Below are 18,998 nucleotides of genomic sequence, written 5' to 3'. Positions count from 1 at the left end.
TTTAGATAAAAGGTAAAATGTGACAATGAATGTTAAGACCTTTCTTCACAGACATTTCAATCTTCTGAAAAATATCTCTATAGTAAATTCTTCTCTATTATAACTCAGATAATGGTTGTAAAGACGAATCTTACTTAGCCTACAAGAATCACTCATCATGAGGGAGGAGAATATGTCTGATGTACCTGTATATATTATAAACCTAATAGTGTTTGACTTCTTCACAAACAAAAAGAAACATCAGCTCTTAGTGCCTCCCTGTGGTGAGATTTTCACTAAGCACATGGAGAAGCTTGTAATGATGAACATATTTCGATAAACACTGCACACTCTCATAGTGAGAGTGTGAAGAAATCCAGTCCTTCTTTAATTATGTTCAGCACTACAAGCTGTTCCACGTTTCTGCAGCGGGTGAATTCGCTTGATTGTTTGTGACAATTCAAAATGTACAAACAACAAAACACGTCTCTTTTTATTTTGATTGTTAACAGACTCTTGCTAAAGAAGATCATCATTTGTGTCTGGATTGTGGAGGACTACTCTCCCAGGAACCCTTGGCCTTTGTAGCCCATGATGCATATGCCATGTGGGTGTGGGATCTGGAGTTTAGCGCTTCAGGCCTGAGTAAATACTGCAGCCATTCCAGGCATTGCTGTGAATGGTGGAGGAAGGAAATGTCTGTAATCAGGGTAACTTCACTGTTTCCCATAGCTGAGTCAGGAAGTAAATCAGTTGCAGGGAGATGACAGTGGATGAAGAGAGCGTGCATATCTGACAGACAAAAAAAGGGAGAAGTCTTCGGTGACCTTTTAGTTTTCAGCTTTGCACTAAAATGCACCCTAGTGCAATGCATCATATTTTACTTCTGATAAGCATCTTCAAAAGGACTTTTTGTCACACTTTTATGCCACATTTCTGCCGGGATAAAGTATATTTGCGTGATAATCAATGTGTCTTTTATTTTACCTCTTGCTGCCTTCATTGTATAGGCTGCATCATACCCATTTGAAAACAACACTGCACACTTTATATTCCTGGCATTTATAGGGCAGTTAATGCTTCCCTTGTGGTCTGGACTGTGTTCTCGCAGCCCGCTGCTCTGACTGTCCGTCTCTCTTGAGGCTGAGGCCATGGTTACGGTGTTATTATTACCTGTTATTCCAATGACAAATGTTATTCCCAATCTTTTTCCGGGGACACAACAAAATTGCAAGCATACCACTCGGTAAATGCTGATGTAGAGTGTATTGTCAGAGAGTTCAGAAAGTCTGGATTTAGGCCCTCGAAATTAAGATAACCACACGTCTCCAAACTGTTCCAATTTCCTAATATTCCAAACCGAATAAGCAGGCATGGAAAAGTTATATGGTGCCAAATGCTGGCTCTATGCCTCTCTAAGTTGGTGCATTCACAGTTATTTGGAGTAATTACTTTTTTCACACTTCAGGAACTCCAAAACTCTCAGTTTGTCTGTTGACATCATCACACCAGTCTGCCAAATGCTAAAACCAGGTTTCTGCTAATGTAATTAGAATTAAAAGCACATAGATCTAATTCAATGAGAGGACTATAACTGACATAAAGTAAGAAGCTTTCCCCTTGAGTCAACAGTGCTGCATGCCTGTGATTATATTACATAAAGTATAACATGGCTTAGCAGTCTACAAGCAGTCCACTTGCAGTCCTACTTAAGATAAGAACATCTTAAACATCTTCTCTTCCCCTCTGCATTCATCAACTGTGGACAGATAACAGCAACATACATACTAATTTAAAGCACTTTGCAGCCTTAACAACGTTGTTAAAGTAAGTGTATTTCAAAAGATCATTTTATTGCAGCTTAAAATTCACACGTTTCCTCCTTTTTCTATTTTCTTGAAGCTGCCACCCTCAGTTCAAGAACACTGGATTTTAGGATCTACTATGATACTCAACAGTCCCTGTCTGGCTCCCAGAACAACACCACGAGTTGCAGCATGCCAGTGAGCAAACAAGAGGTTATTTCTGTCCGTGGTCGACCCCTCACCGACCCCCTGCCAAGCACGCTGCTGGCTGGGCCCAACCAGGAAGAGAGAGGGGAGGGCTGATGTTATGTGCGACCGCTCTGAATAATGGCCACTTGAGGGTTAATTAGACTTATGGGAAAGTTTTGGTTGTTGAAATCAGGGAATGTAAGAGGGGAAGTGTGAAGGAGTTACCCACCCTTCGCTGTAGTTGTAACATTATGTTTTCTTACACGTTGTGGGGACACCGTTATACCCCAGACAGAAAAAAAAAAGGTTTTTTTCACCACTGCTTGTTCTGGCTATAGTATCAGCTATTTTTAGCAGCATAGTCTGCCCCTGCTTTATAGTGCTGAGTTCATGTGGTTGATCAGTGGTAGGAAAATAGCGTCCCGTGGGCCAAATCTGACCCTCCAGTATATATATTTGGTCCACTGACAAAAGCTGAAGTTTTGACTTTAATAATTCGCATCAAAACTTTTATATAATTCTTCAAAAATCTACTGTAGGTAACAAAATGAACGCAAGACTCCTATAAATCCAAATCAATGTTACTTCTATACTATCCCCACAGGAGGAGAGGCATTAGAACTGCGGTTGTGCCGTGCTATTTGAATAGTGAATGGTCCTGAAATTACATCTAATAAACATACCAGAAAGGAAATTTTAATGTGTGAATTCCAATATCGTTGTAATTCCACACTTTAGCCTATTCGACCATAACACATTTATTTTTCACGCACACAAATAGTTGGCAGTTGAACACAAATGGTGTGTTGATGCCATTTTTTTTTTTTCAAGGTAACAGCAACAACAGTACTTTCAGTCAACCACGAATGAAGCAGGCCGCCGTGTGTGGATAACAAAGTACGTCTCTAGTCTCAAAGTGCAACACAGAACACGAATTGAGTATTAAATGAAGCTGCAACTGTTAGCCATCAGTTATTAATGTGAGAAAGACATCTGTCCGCAGATACAACACTAAACAAGGTTATAAATAAAAAAAGAGATAGAGGCATGCGTTTCCACTGAAGCACTTAATGGCCCTCCAATGAAAAATCCTAAAACTGGTCCATATTTGAACCTAATTGCTGACCCTTGTGGCAGAAGTTTATTTTACACAAGTGAGTGACTGTGAGAGATACTCATCTTGTCAACAACATGGTTTTTTTTGCTTTTATAGAAAGATTTGATATCTGGATGTCAATTTTTTCACAATTTACATCGTAAAAATAATTGTATAAAATCTTTTACTCCCATTAGCTGATTTTGTACCATTGTAGTCAGACTTTTGTCTGAATGCATCCCTTCTTTATTTACTGATTTTCAAAAAGAGCCACAACCAAGGAGATCTTACTGCTTCACAAAGATTTTTCATTCCGTGTTGACCATGGTCCTTTCACAGGTATATAGATAAAATGTGTAATACCTCTGTCTATCTAGGGCTAGAACTCTCAGATATACTTATAATGGCATATGTACATGGTATAAAATTTTCTTCTCAACCGTAAATACAGCTTTGACAATGAGAATGCTACAGAAACAGTAGTAATATATCATTATCGGTGCATTTTCGCTGTACTTGGTCAATGATATGATGACTTTTTAAGAAAATCCATGAGTTTTTAATCAATTGTACATCTAAAAGAATGAACCGAAGATGAGGGATCAACCACAAGCACATTTTATGGGATGCTTCTGAACAAAAGGCCACATATATTATCATATAAATACATCCATCTGATGCTTTGGTGTGACTCAGGTCTGTTTTCTGGACATATTGCACCACTATGTCGTAGTCATAGTTCTAAGTCAGTCCAGTCAGCTTCATTGGTATTTGGATGTCATGGAGAAACTTACTACAAGTCAACGACAGCAACATTATTTATCTGTATTACAAAATGAACAATTTTTGTATGCCCTAGCTTAGTAATCTTGGTGGAACAGTTTGTTGGTTTGGCATTATCATTCTTGCCAAAGCTCAAACGTGGGAAGGAATGTAAGTCTGATTGCTCATGCTCAAGCAGTTCATCTAAGAGAGCAAATACAAATGATATCTGTTTGGACATGCTTGAGTGTAATCACGGTTTGCCTGTGGGCAAGTGTGTTTGTATGTGTATACGTTCTTAGATGTGTGTGCAATTTCTTGTTTTTGGTGATGATGTTAATGCGGCCGTTGCTGCCACAGGCCTGCCTTTTTTAGCCTCTTGTGGCAGCTGCATGTAGCACAGCTTCAAAGAAAACTGGAGGCCTGTAGGGATTTCTCTCTGGCTTTCCCACCATCTGCAGTGGCCTTCATGGGATGTGATGGTAGTGGGTGTTGTGGAGGCTCCCCTGTGAAAAATGAATATCCAATTTTACTGCAGCCTCTTTCAACACATGTAGACTCTCCCAAGATCATTATATATGCTTATATTTACTACTTGAATCACATACCTTTATCTATTTAAAGGCTTCAGGCACCAGTCAGCATACAGAACATTTTGACTTGTGCCCCATCATTAAAGCACATTCTTGGTTTATTGTCTTGGACCAAACTTAGATCCAGGTGTTATGTGATACGCCTAATGCCTTTGCTGAAGATAATGCCATGGCAGCGACCCAGACTTTTCACTACCATGATAAATAACTCGTCTAAAGCTTGAAATGTCAGTGCTTTATAAGCCTGCAATCAGTCATCCAGAACCCAACACCTGAAGCTTTGAAAAATAGTTTGATTAGCAGATTCTGATTAAACTGAACATCTGTCTTTGGTGTAGCAGCACATGCTCAACAATGTGCTCGCTAAAGTCAAATCGATCTTATTCAGTCTGACGTCTAGCACGCAGAAGGCCAAGAATGAGCTTTGTGTTATGGAAGGAGCTGTCTTCTGTGCATACCTGCAGCTAGATTACTTTAAATGTGAGACTTATCCAGACCTTCCAAGGGATTCTTCCTGGAACCACCCCAGTTAAAATCCAGAAGGAATTTGACGCAGTCTGGGTTTTATAGGAAATACCTACGTGAGCTGAAAGGGGCTGTATGGATGACTGCCTCATCATTGTGCACCTGAACTTGATTATCAATGTGCCCATCAGCAGGCACCATCAGAAAAGGACAGTTACTCCCAAAGCCATTAAATGGCGGTTTGGCTTAAGTTCTTTCAAGAGTGTCTTTGACCTTTAGTGTTGTTCTTTTGTGATGGAGGTTAAACTCAATCAAATTTTGTTTGACCTTGACGCTTTGCTGTACTGTAAGCAAAATTAAGTTGAGCATGATTTAGTACATTTTAAGTATTTGTGTTTACACTAGTTAGAAACTCCCACATGGGACTTGATTTTAATAAGCGCTTTGATGTTTAAAGAAACTTTATCTGGGAAAAAGAAGTGTGGCTTTTGGCTCTGAAAAATAATTTGATACCAAGGGTCAGGAGTCTAATGAGACTGTCTAGATCACAGTGTCAGGGTTTCTGTGCATTTTCTCACCAAGACAACATTATGACAGCACAGCTGCAGCGCAAACTTAACTATCTGACATCATCTGTAAAAATAACTGCAGGAAACATTGTAATAATATTGGCCTTTTGTTTTGTAACATACAGTACACTGTACTTTTTATCTTTCACTACACAAAAGAAACATCATGCATCACTTCTATTTCAATGCACTGTCATGACATAAGTGGAAAATATAGTTGGATAAGCAAAGGATGTTAGGTTAAAGGAGAGTATTACAGCATTATTATTATTAAAATATACAATAGACTGCACACAACATGAGTACATTTTTTTGGGAGCTGACCTGTCATTAAAAAAGGAGGAGATAAAAAAAAAGTTTTACATCCATATTTGGGTTCACTCATCAATCAGTAGATGACAGATGTTAAGTATGCAGTCCAGTAATGAAAATAGTCAACAGCACAATATACTGTAATACAGACACAGCAAACACAAGCCATCAATTCTAAAGAAAAGCTGGATCAAGTAAAATCACAAGAAATCATCTCTCATTTTTCTACATATACAGGAGTTTTGACTTCATACATATAAAGAGCAACTTAAATGTAAAAGAATTACTCAGGCACAGAAATATTCTTACTTCTTCAAGTTTTATGTGGGAAAAAACTGCGTTTTGGTTGAAAGACCTATGGACCAGAAATGTTGGTGTTTTTTAAACATAAAATGTAAAGTAGCACGATCAGTAGTGTGTCTGAATTTTTATATTTGTCCTGCATGGACGATGTGAAACAGAACTAAGATGTACAAACTTTATTTAATCTCAGATAGTAGCTGTAGTCTGGCTTTTGGTGTGATCCTGTCAAGACTTTGAGTGCGACAACTGCATCCACACTGCAAAGTGTTTCTTTGTATTTCTCTTTACATTGGGAACAATAGTAAACAGTCAGATATACAGCGCTTACTGCTGTGTGTCTGCTGTCTTGCTAGCATAATAATTAATGAAGCAGTGAATAAAATTGCTGCACTTATGCTACAGTACAACATAAAGTAAAATAAATGGACACCCATCATGCAATCATCAATATTTTTTCAGGCCTAGGCATAACAGCCTTGATGGTGTGTACTGGAACTGACATAACCAGTGTAAACAAAGAAGCATTGGGATGGAGTTAAACACGAACGGCACTCTGACGGCTGGCAATATTCTTGGCAGAGATTCAAGACTCATGTTACAAATTGCCCTACAGTACCAACAACACTGCATTGTATACCAACATTGCAGCCCCTTTTCACCATGTATATGTTGTAACTTCCTAATGCCACAATCCTAATTCTACTACACCACTTAAATACTACCAAACTTTGTTGATATGTATGTGAATGTAAACATGCCATTATTTTAGGGGCATCGTCATTAAGAGTAAAGAGAATAATTGGTACACTCTGGAAATGGGAGAGACGAGAGTGGCGTTGTCCGCCCTGGGGGGATCCATAGCTCGTAATTACAGAGATTCTCATCTAGAGGGGAGGCCTAGACTGAAATTGTGCAATGTTTGAGTCATTGAAATATACTCATCCCACTGTCACTATGCTTAAGTTTTTACAGGAAGACAAAACAAGTTAGTCTAAATATTATTATAAAGAACATACTGTAGGTATTCAGACAATTTGGAAGACACTATCAGAATCCAAAAGCAAAAATCTCTCAGATTACTACTTAAAATTATAGTTATTTGAGCACCTGATCACCTGTTTTTCAGTGCACTACTTTTTGTATATTGTGATTTTCCATGTGCTATCTTCAACACACTCACCATCACAAAAACAAAGATAGACATACAAGGGAATAATGTCGATTTTTGCTCATGTTTGGCTAATGCCTAAGAAGGCCTCGCTCCTCTACACTACTAGAATTCGTCTCCCCAGAGCCCCTGCTGCCCCTGCTGCTGCTGCTGCCGCTGCTGCTGCCGCTGCCTCAAGGAGTGCAAGAACGACGAGTGGACCAAAACTTGGCCTAATCAGTGGCCAAAACATGTGAGTTTGGTTTACACATACAGGATTGTACGTTGACCATTTAAGAGCAAGGCCACTCTGGGAAAACAAACTCATTGCAGTGATTTGTTTATGGAATGAAGTTAGGAATTAGATCAAAATTGCCTTTGGATGCCAACATTTAATCACAGCTTAAGTAGTTACTGAAATCAAAGTTTTTTCTTGGGGGAAAAGAGATTTGTCTTGTATCTCAGTAAAACAAAGCTGATGTTGCTCTTCATGTCATGTACACATCACACGACTGAGACATGAACTGTTCTGAGTGACTTGTAGTTGTTTTTAGTTGTGTTCATGTTGAAAATTCACTTTTTTCCTTTTAGGTACTGCTTTTTATTACAGCCCGAAAGTTTAATGTGACAGTGTAATTGTTTTTGTGTTTGCCTTTTGTATTTTATAGTCGTAGCATTTTATCTTTCTTCAACACAAACCTCAGACATGAATCAAACACAGCTCAGTAACTGCAACGGCAACAGCAAACTCATGTGTTTTCACTCTATTCTAAATGAGTAATTATAAAGTCGTACAATTGTGAAAACACCTGGCCAGCGGGAAACAGATGGATATAATAATGTAATGAGAGTGATAATCATCAAGCTAAAATAACTATAAATAACCGTTAATGTAGTGACATTGTTCTTGTGCAAAAGTAAGTCCAGATTAAAATGTAAAGTTCTATAATGTAGATCATCAGGGAAATCTACCTCTGAATACAGTCCAGGGAGCTTTTTTCTTCTTGTTTTTCCGGTATATTTTAGTGTGAATGGAAAACATCTTGAGTTAATACGAGCCACCTTGAGGTTTAACATTAGAGATTAGACTTTTAAATTGTGACTGACAATGAGAAACAGCATTGTTCAAGACTGGAATGGGAATTTTGAGAGCCCACAGCAAGATGTTGGTGCAGCAGAGAGAGAAGTTTTGATTGTCGGATAAAACAGGTGTACGGGGCATTCGTTAAATCCGTTGTTTCGTTTCTGTGGCAAACGCACTTATTAAACGTTAACTCCGTTTGTTTGCGGACAGTATGACAAGTGGAAAGATGTTTTTCCACATTCCTCATCCGCCAACTACTCGCCCATATTTTTTATGGTCTTGTTGTTCACCGCTATTCAGTTCCGGCGGTGAGCTGTCACAACACATTGTCCCTGACTGTACGGATCCCATTTACTTGATCAACCCCATGTCTCCCCCGTCACATGCTGTTTGACATGTATATTTCTTGATCCCACAAGTGAACGTTATTAAACCAGAACACAGCGGTCCAGTCCTCCCCAGCATGCATTGTCCTGTTCAGACACATCACAGGAACAGCCGCAGGACCGAGAGGACTGCTGCGTCTCTGCCTCAGCTTCACCTTGACATCAGTTCCTCTGCGGGATCAGACGCCCACCCTGTAGCTTTGATATATTTTCTAACGGGCCTTCCTGGATCCACTGAGACACATGGAACTTAGCACAATTAGTGTACTGTAATTCCTCTTTATCTCATTTCCTGTTAGTGTGTTTATAGTCATCTACCCGCTATTGTGAGCTGCGAGTAAGCATGTTTTTCTACTAGCCGTTGCAGTTTCGCTTTACATCACCCTATTTGAATTAGCGGTCATATACAAGTTGGACTTGCTGGGAATGAATACAACAGTTGAAATGGAATTGATATCAGCTGCAATAAATTAAAGGTTTTATAGTGTAAAACAGCAATAAAAGCTAAAATCACCATACATGTAAAATAAAACAAAGCTAATAATTTAAAAATGGTTAAAGATAAGCTTCCATGTCCCCTGAGGATCCTGTGTGTTTGTTCTTGTCATTGTTATTTAGTGCTCGAAGAATTTTTAGAGAAAAAAACAGTCATGTTTCTCATGGAAACGTGCCCACTCGAAAGTCCCAACAGCTTGTTTTCATCAACTATGGATCGGTTATTAGTAAATAATTTGGTTCTTTGCCAAGTGAATATCCTGAAACCAAGAAATATTGATTAATCTGAGAAAATAATATATTAGTTCCTCGAGGTTTTGTTCTGACATTTGACGAGTCCTCTGTGATTAAAGCAGAGTGACCCAGCAAGGGTTAACATGAGCAGCGCTGTGTTCCCTCCTCCTGACGTTGACGGAGCAATCTCACACATACACACACACACACACACATACACACACACTTTCTCCGCTGAGGCCAGCACAGAGCCAGAGAGGAGGGACTGTACGCAGCTCTGAGAGCCAGCTGTCGTTCGCTCAGAGCTGGGTCTTTTCTCTCCCTGACTCCCCCGTTCTCCACTGGCCTCATCACTCCATGGGACTCCAGACCTGGCCTCCAAGCAAACCACCACTGTCCTCTATGGCCTGCCTTGATGTGGAGACCCCTTCCATCTGCAGGGGTAAATTCAAATCAGGTGCTTTCTCTTTCTTTTTCCTGTCTAACCTGCATGTATTCATAGGTTACATTTATATATCGGTGTAAAGTAAACTCAAGTTTTTCTTTGACTCTTGTGAATCTTAACTGATGCTGGCAGCATTGGAGGGGGAGGTGGGGGAGTGGGGGGGTTGTAGTGACGTAGACTCGGCCCCACCAGGAAATGACAGGGCAACACTAAAGCTCATCACATTGACTCATGCCAAGCATCATTGTGACAGGAGAAACTATTGTGTTCTGATGGATAATAACGCAAACTTGCAGTAAAAAGGGATCTGAATCAGCGACTGAGAGATTTAGGAGAGAATACTCATCCATGTATACTGCTTATATTTACTTTGGCACTCTGTTGATATGATATTATGGTTTTCCGTCACATAATATAACCATGAATTCACCCCTGTAATGTAAGTACAGACGATGCGCTTTATTCACATGAATTCTCAGATATGCTGTTGTTCAAGATTCTGATCGTTTTCCTTGTTTGCCTTCCTCATTTGCATTAATAGGCAACGAATTCCTTTGATTACGTCAGTTCAAAAACGCAATAAGCATAACTGTTGTTCAGTGATAATACCAATGTGTGTGTAGGTTCTATACTAGATTACTGTCGATTAACTTTAAAATCCATTAAGTCACATTATGGTAAATATACTGTAAACGCAGAAGTGTGTGAGGTGTCCGAGCTGCAGTTTAAGATACAGTACAGCGTAGCGCTCTTTACTTTTATAAGCAGATACGTAACGGCATTCTCATGTCAAAAATACAAGATAAGATTTTAAGATAAGTATCTAGATAAGTGAATAACTTTCCCTCCGGGGCCATGATCCAAGATTTTGCGTAGATGACAACTTCTTGTCAATAAATTACTATTCATGGCCTGAATAAATAAAAAACTCTTTTGAAACAGACCCAGATCAGTTAAAGTTCGACTCAGATGGAGAACACGCCCACTTCTGGGGAAATCAACTGTTTTATTATCACTTCTGGCATCCTACCAAAAAAAAAAATTTAAAAAACGATACTACTACTAAACGCAAAGTCAGAGACTTATAGACTGCCTGTACTAGTAGTTTTTGCAGATATTCATGATGAAGTTAGAAATAGCTGAAATTCTGTATTCAGCATCCACATTTTACCTACTCGTTGAACTGACTATAGTGTAAACGAGTAATGATATAGTTAAGTTTTATAAAATGGTTTGATATACTTTATGATCAATTGTTTGCATGTCTACATTGACCAATTATCTACATGAATGTTAATAAAATTATGTTTAAAGACCTTTTAACTATTAAAATCTTATTGGTTAATCTTTTTTTTTTAATTTCTCATGATATAAGATAAAATATATCAATTTATTCTATCTAATCTAATAAATTTGAGTCCGTTCTTTCCCCCACTAGTGCAAGTCGTGAAAGCAATAAAAGAAAATGCATGTGAGTGCATGTAGAAAGTGCTACTGCACTTTCTAATGACATTTTGATAAACCAATATAATCTGTATATTCATGGTTTAGTCTATCTCCGGTTATAGACGACTGAAACTCTGCTAAAATGGGACACTGTTTAGAGTCTTTGGTATTTATAACACTAAAGTCAACATAACCCAGTGTCAGTCTGTTTCTAAACTAAAAGTCAGTTTTGTCTGGGTAAAGAGTATCTGTAGCCACACCAAACAGATTTTTTTTTTATTTGTACTGTTTCTAAAAACAATTCAAATAAAAGGTCCAATGGGAGACCTTCATGATTTGCTGAGAACGACATGGGTCGGAGATTAGAGATTACATCAGTAGACAGGGATTTCTGTAGAGCTCTTTCTCTCTCTCTCTCTCTCTCTCTCTCTCTCTCTCTCTCTCTCTCTCTCTCTCTCTCTCTCTGTTTCTCCACAACCTCTGTTTACGCTCTGCTGGTGAGCAGGAGAGTGGAGCCGGTTTGCATCATGGAGAGGGTTAGCCAGGGTTCAGGTTGAACACAAGCTGACACATAGTGAGGAGGACCCCGGGCATGAAGTGTACCCCCATATTGATGCTCAAATTAAACTTTTGTCTCGTGGAGCTGGAAGGCAGCTTTTGATTGATATTGATATGTAGGAATATGCACTCATAAATTTTCTTGCCAGTGGCATTCTCTCCAAGTCACAGTGGATATAAATATTGAGACAAACCAATGGCAATTTTTTTACAATCTCCTGGTATAATCTGTCTCCGGCAGACTACAACCCCCCTGGTCTTGGTTTGTAATAGGAAACACAGCAGGCGGGGCAGGCACACTGTGTTCTCTGCACCGGAGTTGATGAGCTGCTGTGAGAGTGGACTCGGCCTCCCACCCTTCGCCTCGGCTTTTGTCACTCTGCGTTCTCTTGCCCACCAGTGGAAGTCCGTGATCATCCCCTCGGCTCCGCATACGACTGGAGATCCCACCCCCTTAACTACCCCCGAATTTCATGGTTCCCAGGCCTTGTTCTCACAGCTGCCCAGTTTATTTTTGCTAGAGTGACTCACAGTGGCCTGTTCAGACGCAGTGCCTGTCCCAGGAGAGTTGAGCAGGTCTGTGTTGTGTGTGTGTGTGTGTGTGTGTGTGTGTGTGTGTGTGTTTGTGTGTGTGAGTGGGAGTAGCTGTTTCCCCTGAGCCACTATAGTAGAGTAGATCTAGCTAAGCCAGCTTCACTTCACTACAATGGTGACGATAAGGGTCTCATGTACCTCACACCGCCGCCTCATTCGTCACCATCACCCATCACCTTCCTCTTCAAACACTTTTTTTTTTCCTTTTTCACCACTGAGCTGTGTTATTCTACTGAAATAACATGTCCACACTCGCATGTTTATAAATGTTTAAACAGGGATCTTACTACAGTTTATACTGATGGAGAAATAACAGCGAAGACCATCCAAGTACTGTGTGTGTGGGGCTCGCATGCAAGACTGCTGGAGGATAGTCGTGTCTTTGATGTTCTTCGGTAACAATCAGTATTTATCCATCCAAAGTGAGATTACATTTTAAAAACAATTCATTAAATAGACATGACTCAACTGACTCTTAGTGATGTCATGACCAACTCCAGTTTTGCTCACTATCGTGGCTGCAGCTCTAAACATTAATTCCTCTTTTATCTGTTTGTATTCTGTACTGCAGTTACTTTGTTTGACTCCACAGTACATTTGCATCCCACACAGAGATATTCACTTTCACTGGAAAGGCTACCGGCCAATCACATCGCACTGTTGGAGTCTAACTGTTGTAAAACGTGCGGTAGTCTTAACAACCCGAGTTAAAACCATACAGGAAGTGAATAGGATGTCTGTGGTGGTGAACAGGGTTTTACTGTTGGGCCTTGGGGGTTGCTTATTGATTGATAAATAGTAATTATTTGGTTTTATTTCAACACTGGCAGCTTTCACAGTTTAAAGCCACGGATGGTTGTTAGATGACTCAGTGGAGTTGGCTCTGAGTGGTAGAAGTTCAACTCTGACCCCCCGTGTCTCTGTACTCCCACAGTCCTCCAGCTCTGTCTGCAGCAGAGAAGAACTCGGGAGCAACTTGTTGAGCAAGGCATCATGCCACGTGAGTATTCACATCACACTCTAACAGGACTGATTAGATATGAAGATTGAGATTAATTGACTGGCGCCGATGAAAATTAAGAAGTAATCAATACATGCTGGATCCACAATGACTTTCTTTATCATGGCTCCCTTCTGCTTTTCTTATTACTTGCAGTATTTTGTTGCTTTCATTAAAACAGTATGAGAGATTAAATTCAACGTCTCACTCAACCGCAGCATCATCATTCAAACTTTTTTTGAGAGCATGTTTGTAGTGACTTGAAGATGATGTGACAAAGGGAGGACACATGATAACAACGTTATTATTTTTAATTATTAAGTATATTCATAGCAGCGGTGATCCTGTTTTACTTGTATCAAAGGTGGTCACTTAATACCTTTTGGCTTAATTAGGGAAAGTGTCATTGTGTAAATAGCTTAATTACATTATCTTTGCTTGTTTTATTCTATTAAGTGTCTTATATTGTGGGTCAGTGTCTCAGACTGTTGCTAATAGTTGAATCATTGTACAAATGTAAACATAGCCAATGATTAAAAATGAATCACAGTTAAACCGGCGAGCAGAACACCAGTCCCCTTACCTGGAGGGTCTAGTGCCTGCTTTGTACCATCCACATTCTCGCTTGATGTGACAAAAGTGGAGCAGACTCAGTCCCCGTGCTACCTTCCCTGGGGGAGCGTTGTGTTTAAGAGCGCCTCTAATAAAAGACAAGCCAAATCTGTGACACAATCATGCTGATAGCTGGAAAGGTAGAAAGAGAAGAAGACACAGCGCTTCCTTTTTGTCCTGTTCTCTCTTGAGAAGCCTCCTGCAGTCAGGCTTTCAGCTCCTCTCTGGCTCCACATAGCCACATGAGTCAGCGACTGGGCCTTCAGTGGAGGTCAGTCGCTCTCTCTGTGGCCTGGCCAAGCGTGGCCTGCACACAATCCTCCTAGGCCATTCTCTACTAAAGCACTCTGCTGCTCCCGCACTTATGGGCTTATGATAGGTATGCAGTGAGGTTTAGGTGTCGAGCAGGAATGTTTTGCTTCGCTCCTCTGACACACTCCTCAGAGCCGCCGTCCCCCCACCCCCAGTGTGTCCTTAAACCAAACAGTGCTCGTCATAGCAGAGGTGACTCGTCAGTGAGCCAGACTTTGCCTGAAGCGGGACGAGTTTATTCTGGGAGATCAAAGACTAATTCTCTGCATGGAGCAATCTCTTTGCTTGAATCAGTAAAGCTGACACTTCCTGTTCCTGCTCCTGCTTATTAATGTCACACTCATGCGGAATAACAAACACTAAAACACTTGAAAATAATTGCGAAAGAGTGGGTTGTATTGTACTCAACTTAGTGTGGAGAGAGGTATTATCTTATCAAGGAGAACCATTTACAACACTAGAAATGCTGAAATGAAGCTGTTGACTTATAAGCAGTTTATATATTTGCATGTACTTTGGCATACAATAAATGATGCAAAGAAGACACGCCTTATCTTATGTTTTTTATAGATCCACTCTCATGTACTTTAGACCAAATTATGTTGTTCTTAGTTCACAAAGTTAAGCTATTATGTTGTGGTAAAATTTGCCTCTGGATGTCCATAATTTTAAACTGTATAAATGTAATAACATAATGATTGAGTATAACTTTAATTATACACTCTTATCAATGAGTTGTTTGCTATGTAAAGATACTCTGTCATAACAGCAAAAACAGCCAAAGTGAAATGACCTTTGGATGATAAAGGACAGCAAACGGTGAAACACACTTAAATCAGTAATCGTTTATTTTAAAACTGAAGGAACAGTTTGCTTGAGTTGGTGTGGAAATACAGTATTTTGACTGAGAAAGGTTATGGATGTTGTTGTTTCACCTTCTCACAGCTCTGAAAACGCCTGCTGCCTTTCATGAGCAGATTCGCAACCTGGAGAGAGCCAGGGTAAGACATCTAATCACCTGATCATGATTGTTTTGATCTACATCTAAATTATGTCGCTATAATATATAGACAAAACCTTTTAATTTGTTAACAGACTGGGAACTTCTTAAAGCACAAACTCTGCAGCAGACCTGAGCGCTCCGAGTTGGTCCGTATGCACATCCTGCAAGGTAATTATCCTCCTGTGTGTTCCTACTTGGTTATGGAATCTAGATAACAAAGATGAATACAGTGCTTATTCATCTAGCTGCACTTATTGCCTGTTTTAATTTGTTTTACAAAGTTCCAGCTAGATAAATGTCTTTGAGGTTGACTTGTCTGAGATCTGGCTGCGCCTGCTGTGAGTCACCCTGACAAAGAAGTTAAGTGGTTGACTGATGCTGGCTGGATCACAGCTGATGATCCGCTGTGTGTTTATCAGAGACGCAGGCAGAACCATTACTCCAGGCCACACAGATGAAGCTGAAGAGGGCCAGACTGGCTGATGATCTCAACGAGAAGATCGCCCAGCGGCCTGGACCGATGGAGCTAGTGGAGAAGAACATCCTGCCTGTAGACTCTAGTGTCAAAGAGGTCGTGAATGGTAGCTACTCATTTATACTATCATATCTTCACTGTCATGAGGCCTAAGGCAGTAACCATCATACATTCTTTTCATGGCTTGTTTTAATACAATTTGGTGCCACGTGAATGAGATAAAAAATGACAATAACAGCTAGAAATTTTATTTAACTGACTACTTGAAAACAGACCTTTCACACTTATGACATTTTGACTTGATATTTTGGCAGCCATTTATAATAGTTACACCTCTGTTTGACCAGTCAAAATCTGAGTAAATGGTGCCAATCTGTAATTTAGTTTGACATATTATTCTTTTGTCATTTTTGATTTATCAAAAAATGGTATTCATCTTATATTATGAATAAAATAAATATGAATAATAACCTGTATTTGCTAAATTGTTGATGCTGTCTCACTAGGTGATAAGCCAAACTACCCCAAGACGCCAGATGTGTACAACTTTGATGAGGACAGCAGTGGTGCGTTATCACCAGAACAGACTCCCAGCCAAGAATCTCCCAGCTCTAGTTCAGCCTCTGTAAGGGAGTCTGGAGGGACTGAGGCCTCCTCTATTCCCTCTAACCTAAACTCTTCAATTCAGGTGAGGACAACTACAAAAACCAACATGATTTATGTTAATTAGCAAATGTCAAACTTCACACAAACCTTCCTGTTCATGTTAAGCAATCCTTACCAATACACTGCTCTTTAAATAAAGTGGAGAGAGTGCTCATGATTGAATGATGGTTGGTCACTGAACCGTAGCCAAGTGGAGTTATCTGATTTCACTGGTAGAATTTTTCTCTTATGAGAAAAATAAAACATTGAGGCTTATTTGAACTTTATTTAGCGTACACACACACAGTGTACTATCCTTGCAAAATGTATTTATTGTGAGTTTTAAAAACATTTTGTTCTCATTCTTTCATTTTCTCAGTAATATGCCCTGTTTCTGGTTATATTATTCTAGTTCAGGTGCTTTTACTTATCCCGCATTTGATGACGACCAACAGGCAAAGCGACTTCACTCTTCTTGCCGAACTGACCGTGTGGTTTCTCTTTGTCTCTGCTTTTCTTAGCACTCCCCACCTCCTATCTCACAGTCCACATCAGATTTAGTGAACCTCGTTTCCATCAGTGAGCAACAGAGCAACCAACAAGCAACTACACCTCAGCCAATAGCCACGGTTGTCACCAGTGTCACAACAGGGCCGGTTCTTGTAAAGGTTAGTTTCAAAATGTTTCAAGTCTCCTTAAACTCAGGGAGGAATGTTTTTATTTTTAAAGTATGAGTTCATTTAAACTAATAATTATTTCATCCCAACTTGCTCACAATCCTTTAACATTTATTACCAGCTGACATGAATCTGACCTCTGATACTAGGCTCTGTCTGTCTGATTTATTGACTGTGTGGGTTTTTCTTTTTTTTTCTTTTTTTGTTTCCTTTGGAAATGTGATGAGAGATACAATGTCAGAAAACACAGAGTCTGTGTTTTGTCATACTGAAAGTCACATTAGTTTAGGGGTGAACTGAAAGTCAGCATTAAGCCAAGTCAAACGCAGTTCAAAGAACAACAGGGTTTAAAGTCATTTCACAAATCCAGGGGTTTAAATCTGTGCCAGCCACAGTTTGTCTTCAATTAGGGTCAAATGACAGGCTGGCCTTCCTCATTCAGGCTGTGTACAATGTAAGCTAAAAATCAAAGGACGGGAGTGAAGCAATAACTTGTGCATTTATCATAATCCAGTTATCCTCTGAGCATAAAATGAACTCTCCCTCACTTAGAATATGATAGGGGGAATGAATTTGACAAATTGGAGGATGTGTGCTTGCTTAACCCAGCTTGAGTTTCTAGTTTCATAGCTAGAACCTGCTGCTCTTATGCCAAGCCATTTTTGTATCCTGTAATTGCAGGTGGTAAAACAATAAGGTTCACATTTCCACTACCCGTTTCCTCATCCTGCAGTTCTCATCGGGTGTCAGAACAATGTTCCACCTAAAGGCTTCAAGCTATAAAAAACCAGCATCAGTTCCAAGTTTTTTGCAGTGTTGGTACTGGCAATGTTAACTGTGTTCTGATAAACTGGAGTGAGATCAGTCACAGGGATCAAATATCCTCCAGATGGTTGTCTCAGGTTTTACATGCCCCGTCTCTGTGTTGTGCTCTGCAGCAAAGCCTGCCCAAGACACCCAGCGATAAAAGCCGCAGTAAAAAGAGCAAAGAGCCAAAGCCACGAGTGAAAAAGTTGAAGTATCATCAGTACATTCCTCCGGACCAGAAGCAAGAGCTTAATGACGTACCAATGGACTCTGCTTATGCCCGCCTCCTGCAGCAGCAGCAGCAGTTTCTGCAGCTCCAGATCCTAAGCCAGCAACATCAGCAGTTCAACTATCAGGCCGCTCTGCCTGCCACACTCAAGTATGGTTCCTTTCAGCAACACAAACACTCCTGTTACACAGCCACAGACAGGATTTGGCCCACCCACAAAGTTTAGCTTCATGTTAATAGGCAGCTCATTTGTATACGTTACTAAAACCACCCTGAAGTATAGATGTTGCTTCCCTTGTAGAGTTCAGTTGTTATTTAAATATAGATTTTCAACAAATACAATCCAAATTTCACACCTGATTTTACAGAAAGAGATGCTTGTTGTGATAACTGTTTAACCACAGCTGCTGTATGTCTCGCATACTTTACATTTCCTGCCCACAGCTTCCTACACAGAAGCTGTTTATTGTGAAAAATGAATATTAGTTTGGATTCCCTCTCTCATCTGTACTCCCTTTCTCTTCCTGTCTTATTACAACAGACCAACAACTGAGGTACAAACCAGCTGCTCCAGTGCTGCTCTGAGTGGAAACGCTGCGTCTGCCCCTGTGCAGCCCCGCCACACTCAGACAAACCGCAAGCCGGATCATTTACCAGCCAATCTGGATGAGATGAAGGTGACACGTTGCTGTTTGCACACAGTCTGACTGTATGTGCCTTATTTATACTGTAAAGGAGACCAAGCAAAACTGATCATTTCATCATAATTTGTTATT

The 18,998-nt window shown here is 40.0% G+C and overlaps 1 protein-coding gene across 7 annotated transcripts in view; it reads left to right on the top strand.

The window, feature by feature from the left end:
- mrtfbb (myocardin related transcription factor Bb) overlaps nt 1-18,998 on the top strand; it is an 80,935-nt gene that overhangs the window by 57,258 nt on the left and 4,679 nt on the right. The window contains exons 5-15 of one of the 7 annotated variants that reach the window (XM_042392614.1): nt 1,882-1,982; nt 7,351-7,473; nt 9,789-9,861; nt 13,397-13,462; nt 15,332-15,387; nt 15,482-15,557; nt 15,809-15,970; nt 16,371-16,552; nt 17,031-17,177; nt 18,125-18,372; nt 18,764-18,899. In XM_042392614.1, the coding sequence (XP_042248548.1) occupies nt 1,882-1,982; nt 7,351-7,473; nt 9,789-9,861; nt 13,397-13,462; nt 15,332-15,387; nt 15,482-15,557; nt 15,809-15,970; nt 16,371-16,552; nt 17,031-17,177; nt 18,125-18,372; nt 18,764-18,899 (1,370 nt within the window). The other 6 variants (XM_042392613.1, XM_042392618.1, XM_042392616.1 and 3 more) reach the window with 6 other exon arrangements.

The sequence above is a fragment of the Thunnus maccoyii genome, chromosome 18 (assembly GCF_910596095.1).
Source record: "Thunnus maccoyii chromosome 18, fThuMac1.1, whole genome shotgun sequence".
NCBI lineage: Eukaryota > Metazoa > Chordata > Actinopteri > Scombriformes > Scombridae > Thunnus > Thunnus maccoyii.
This window is presented reverse-complemented; position numbering and strand designations above follow the sequence as displayed.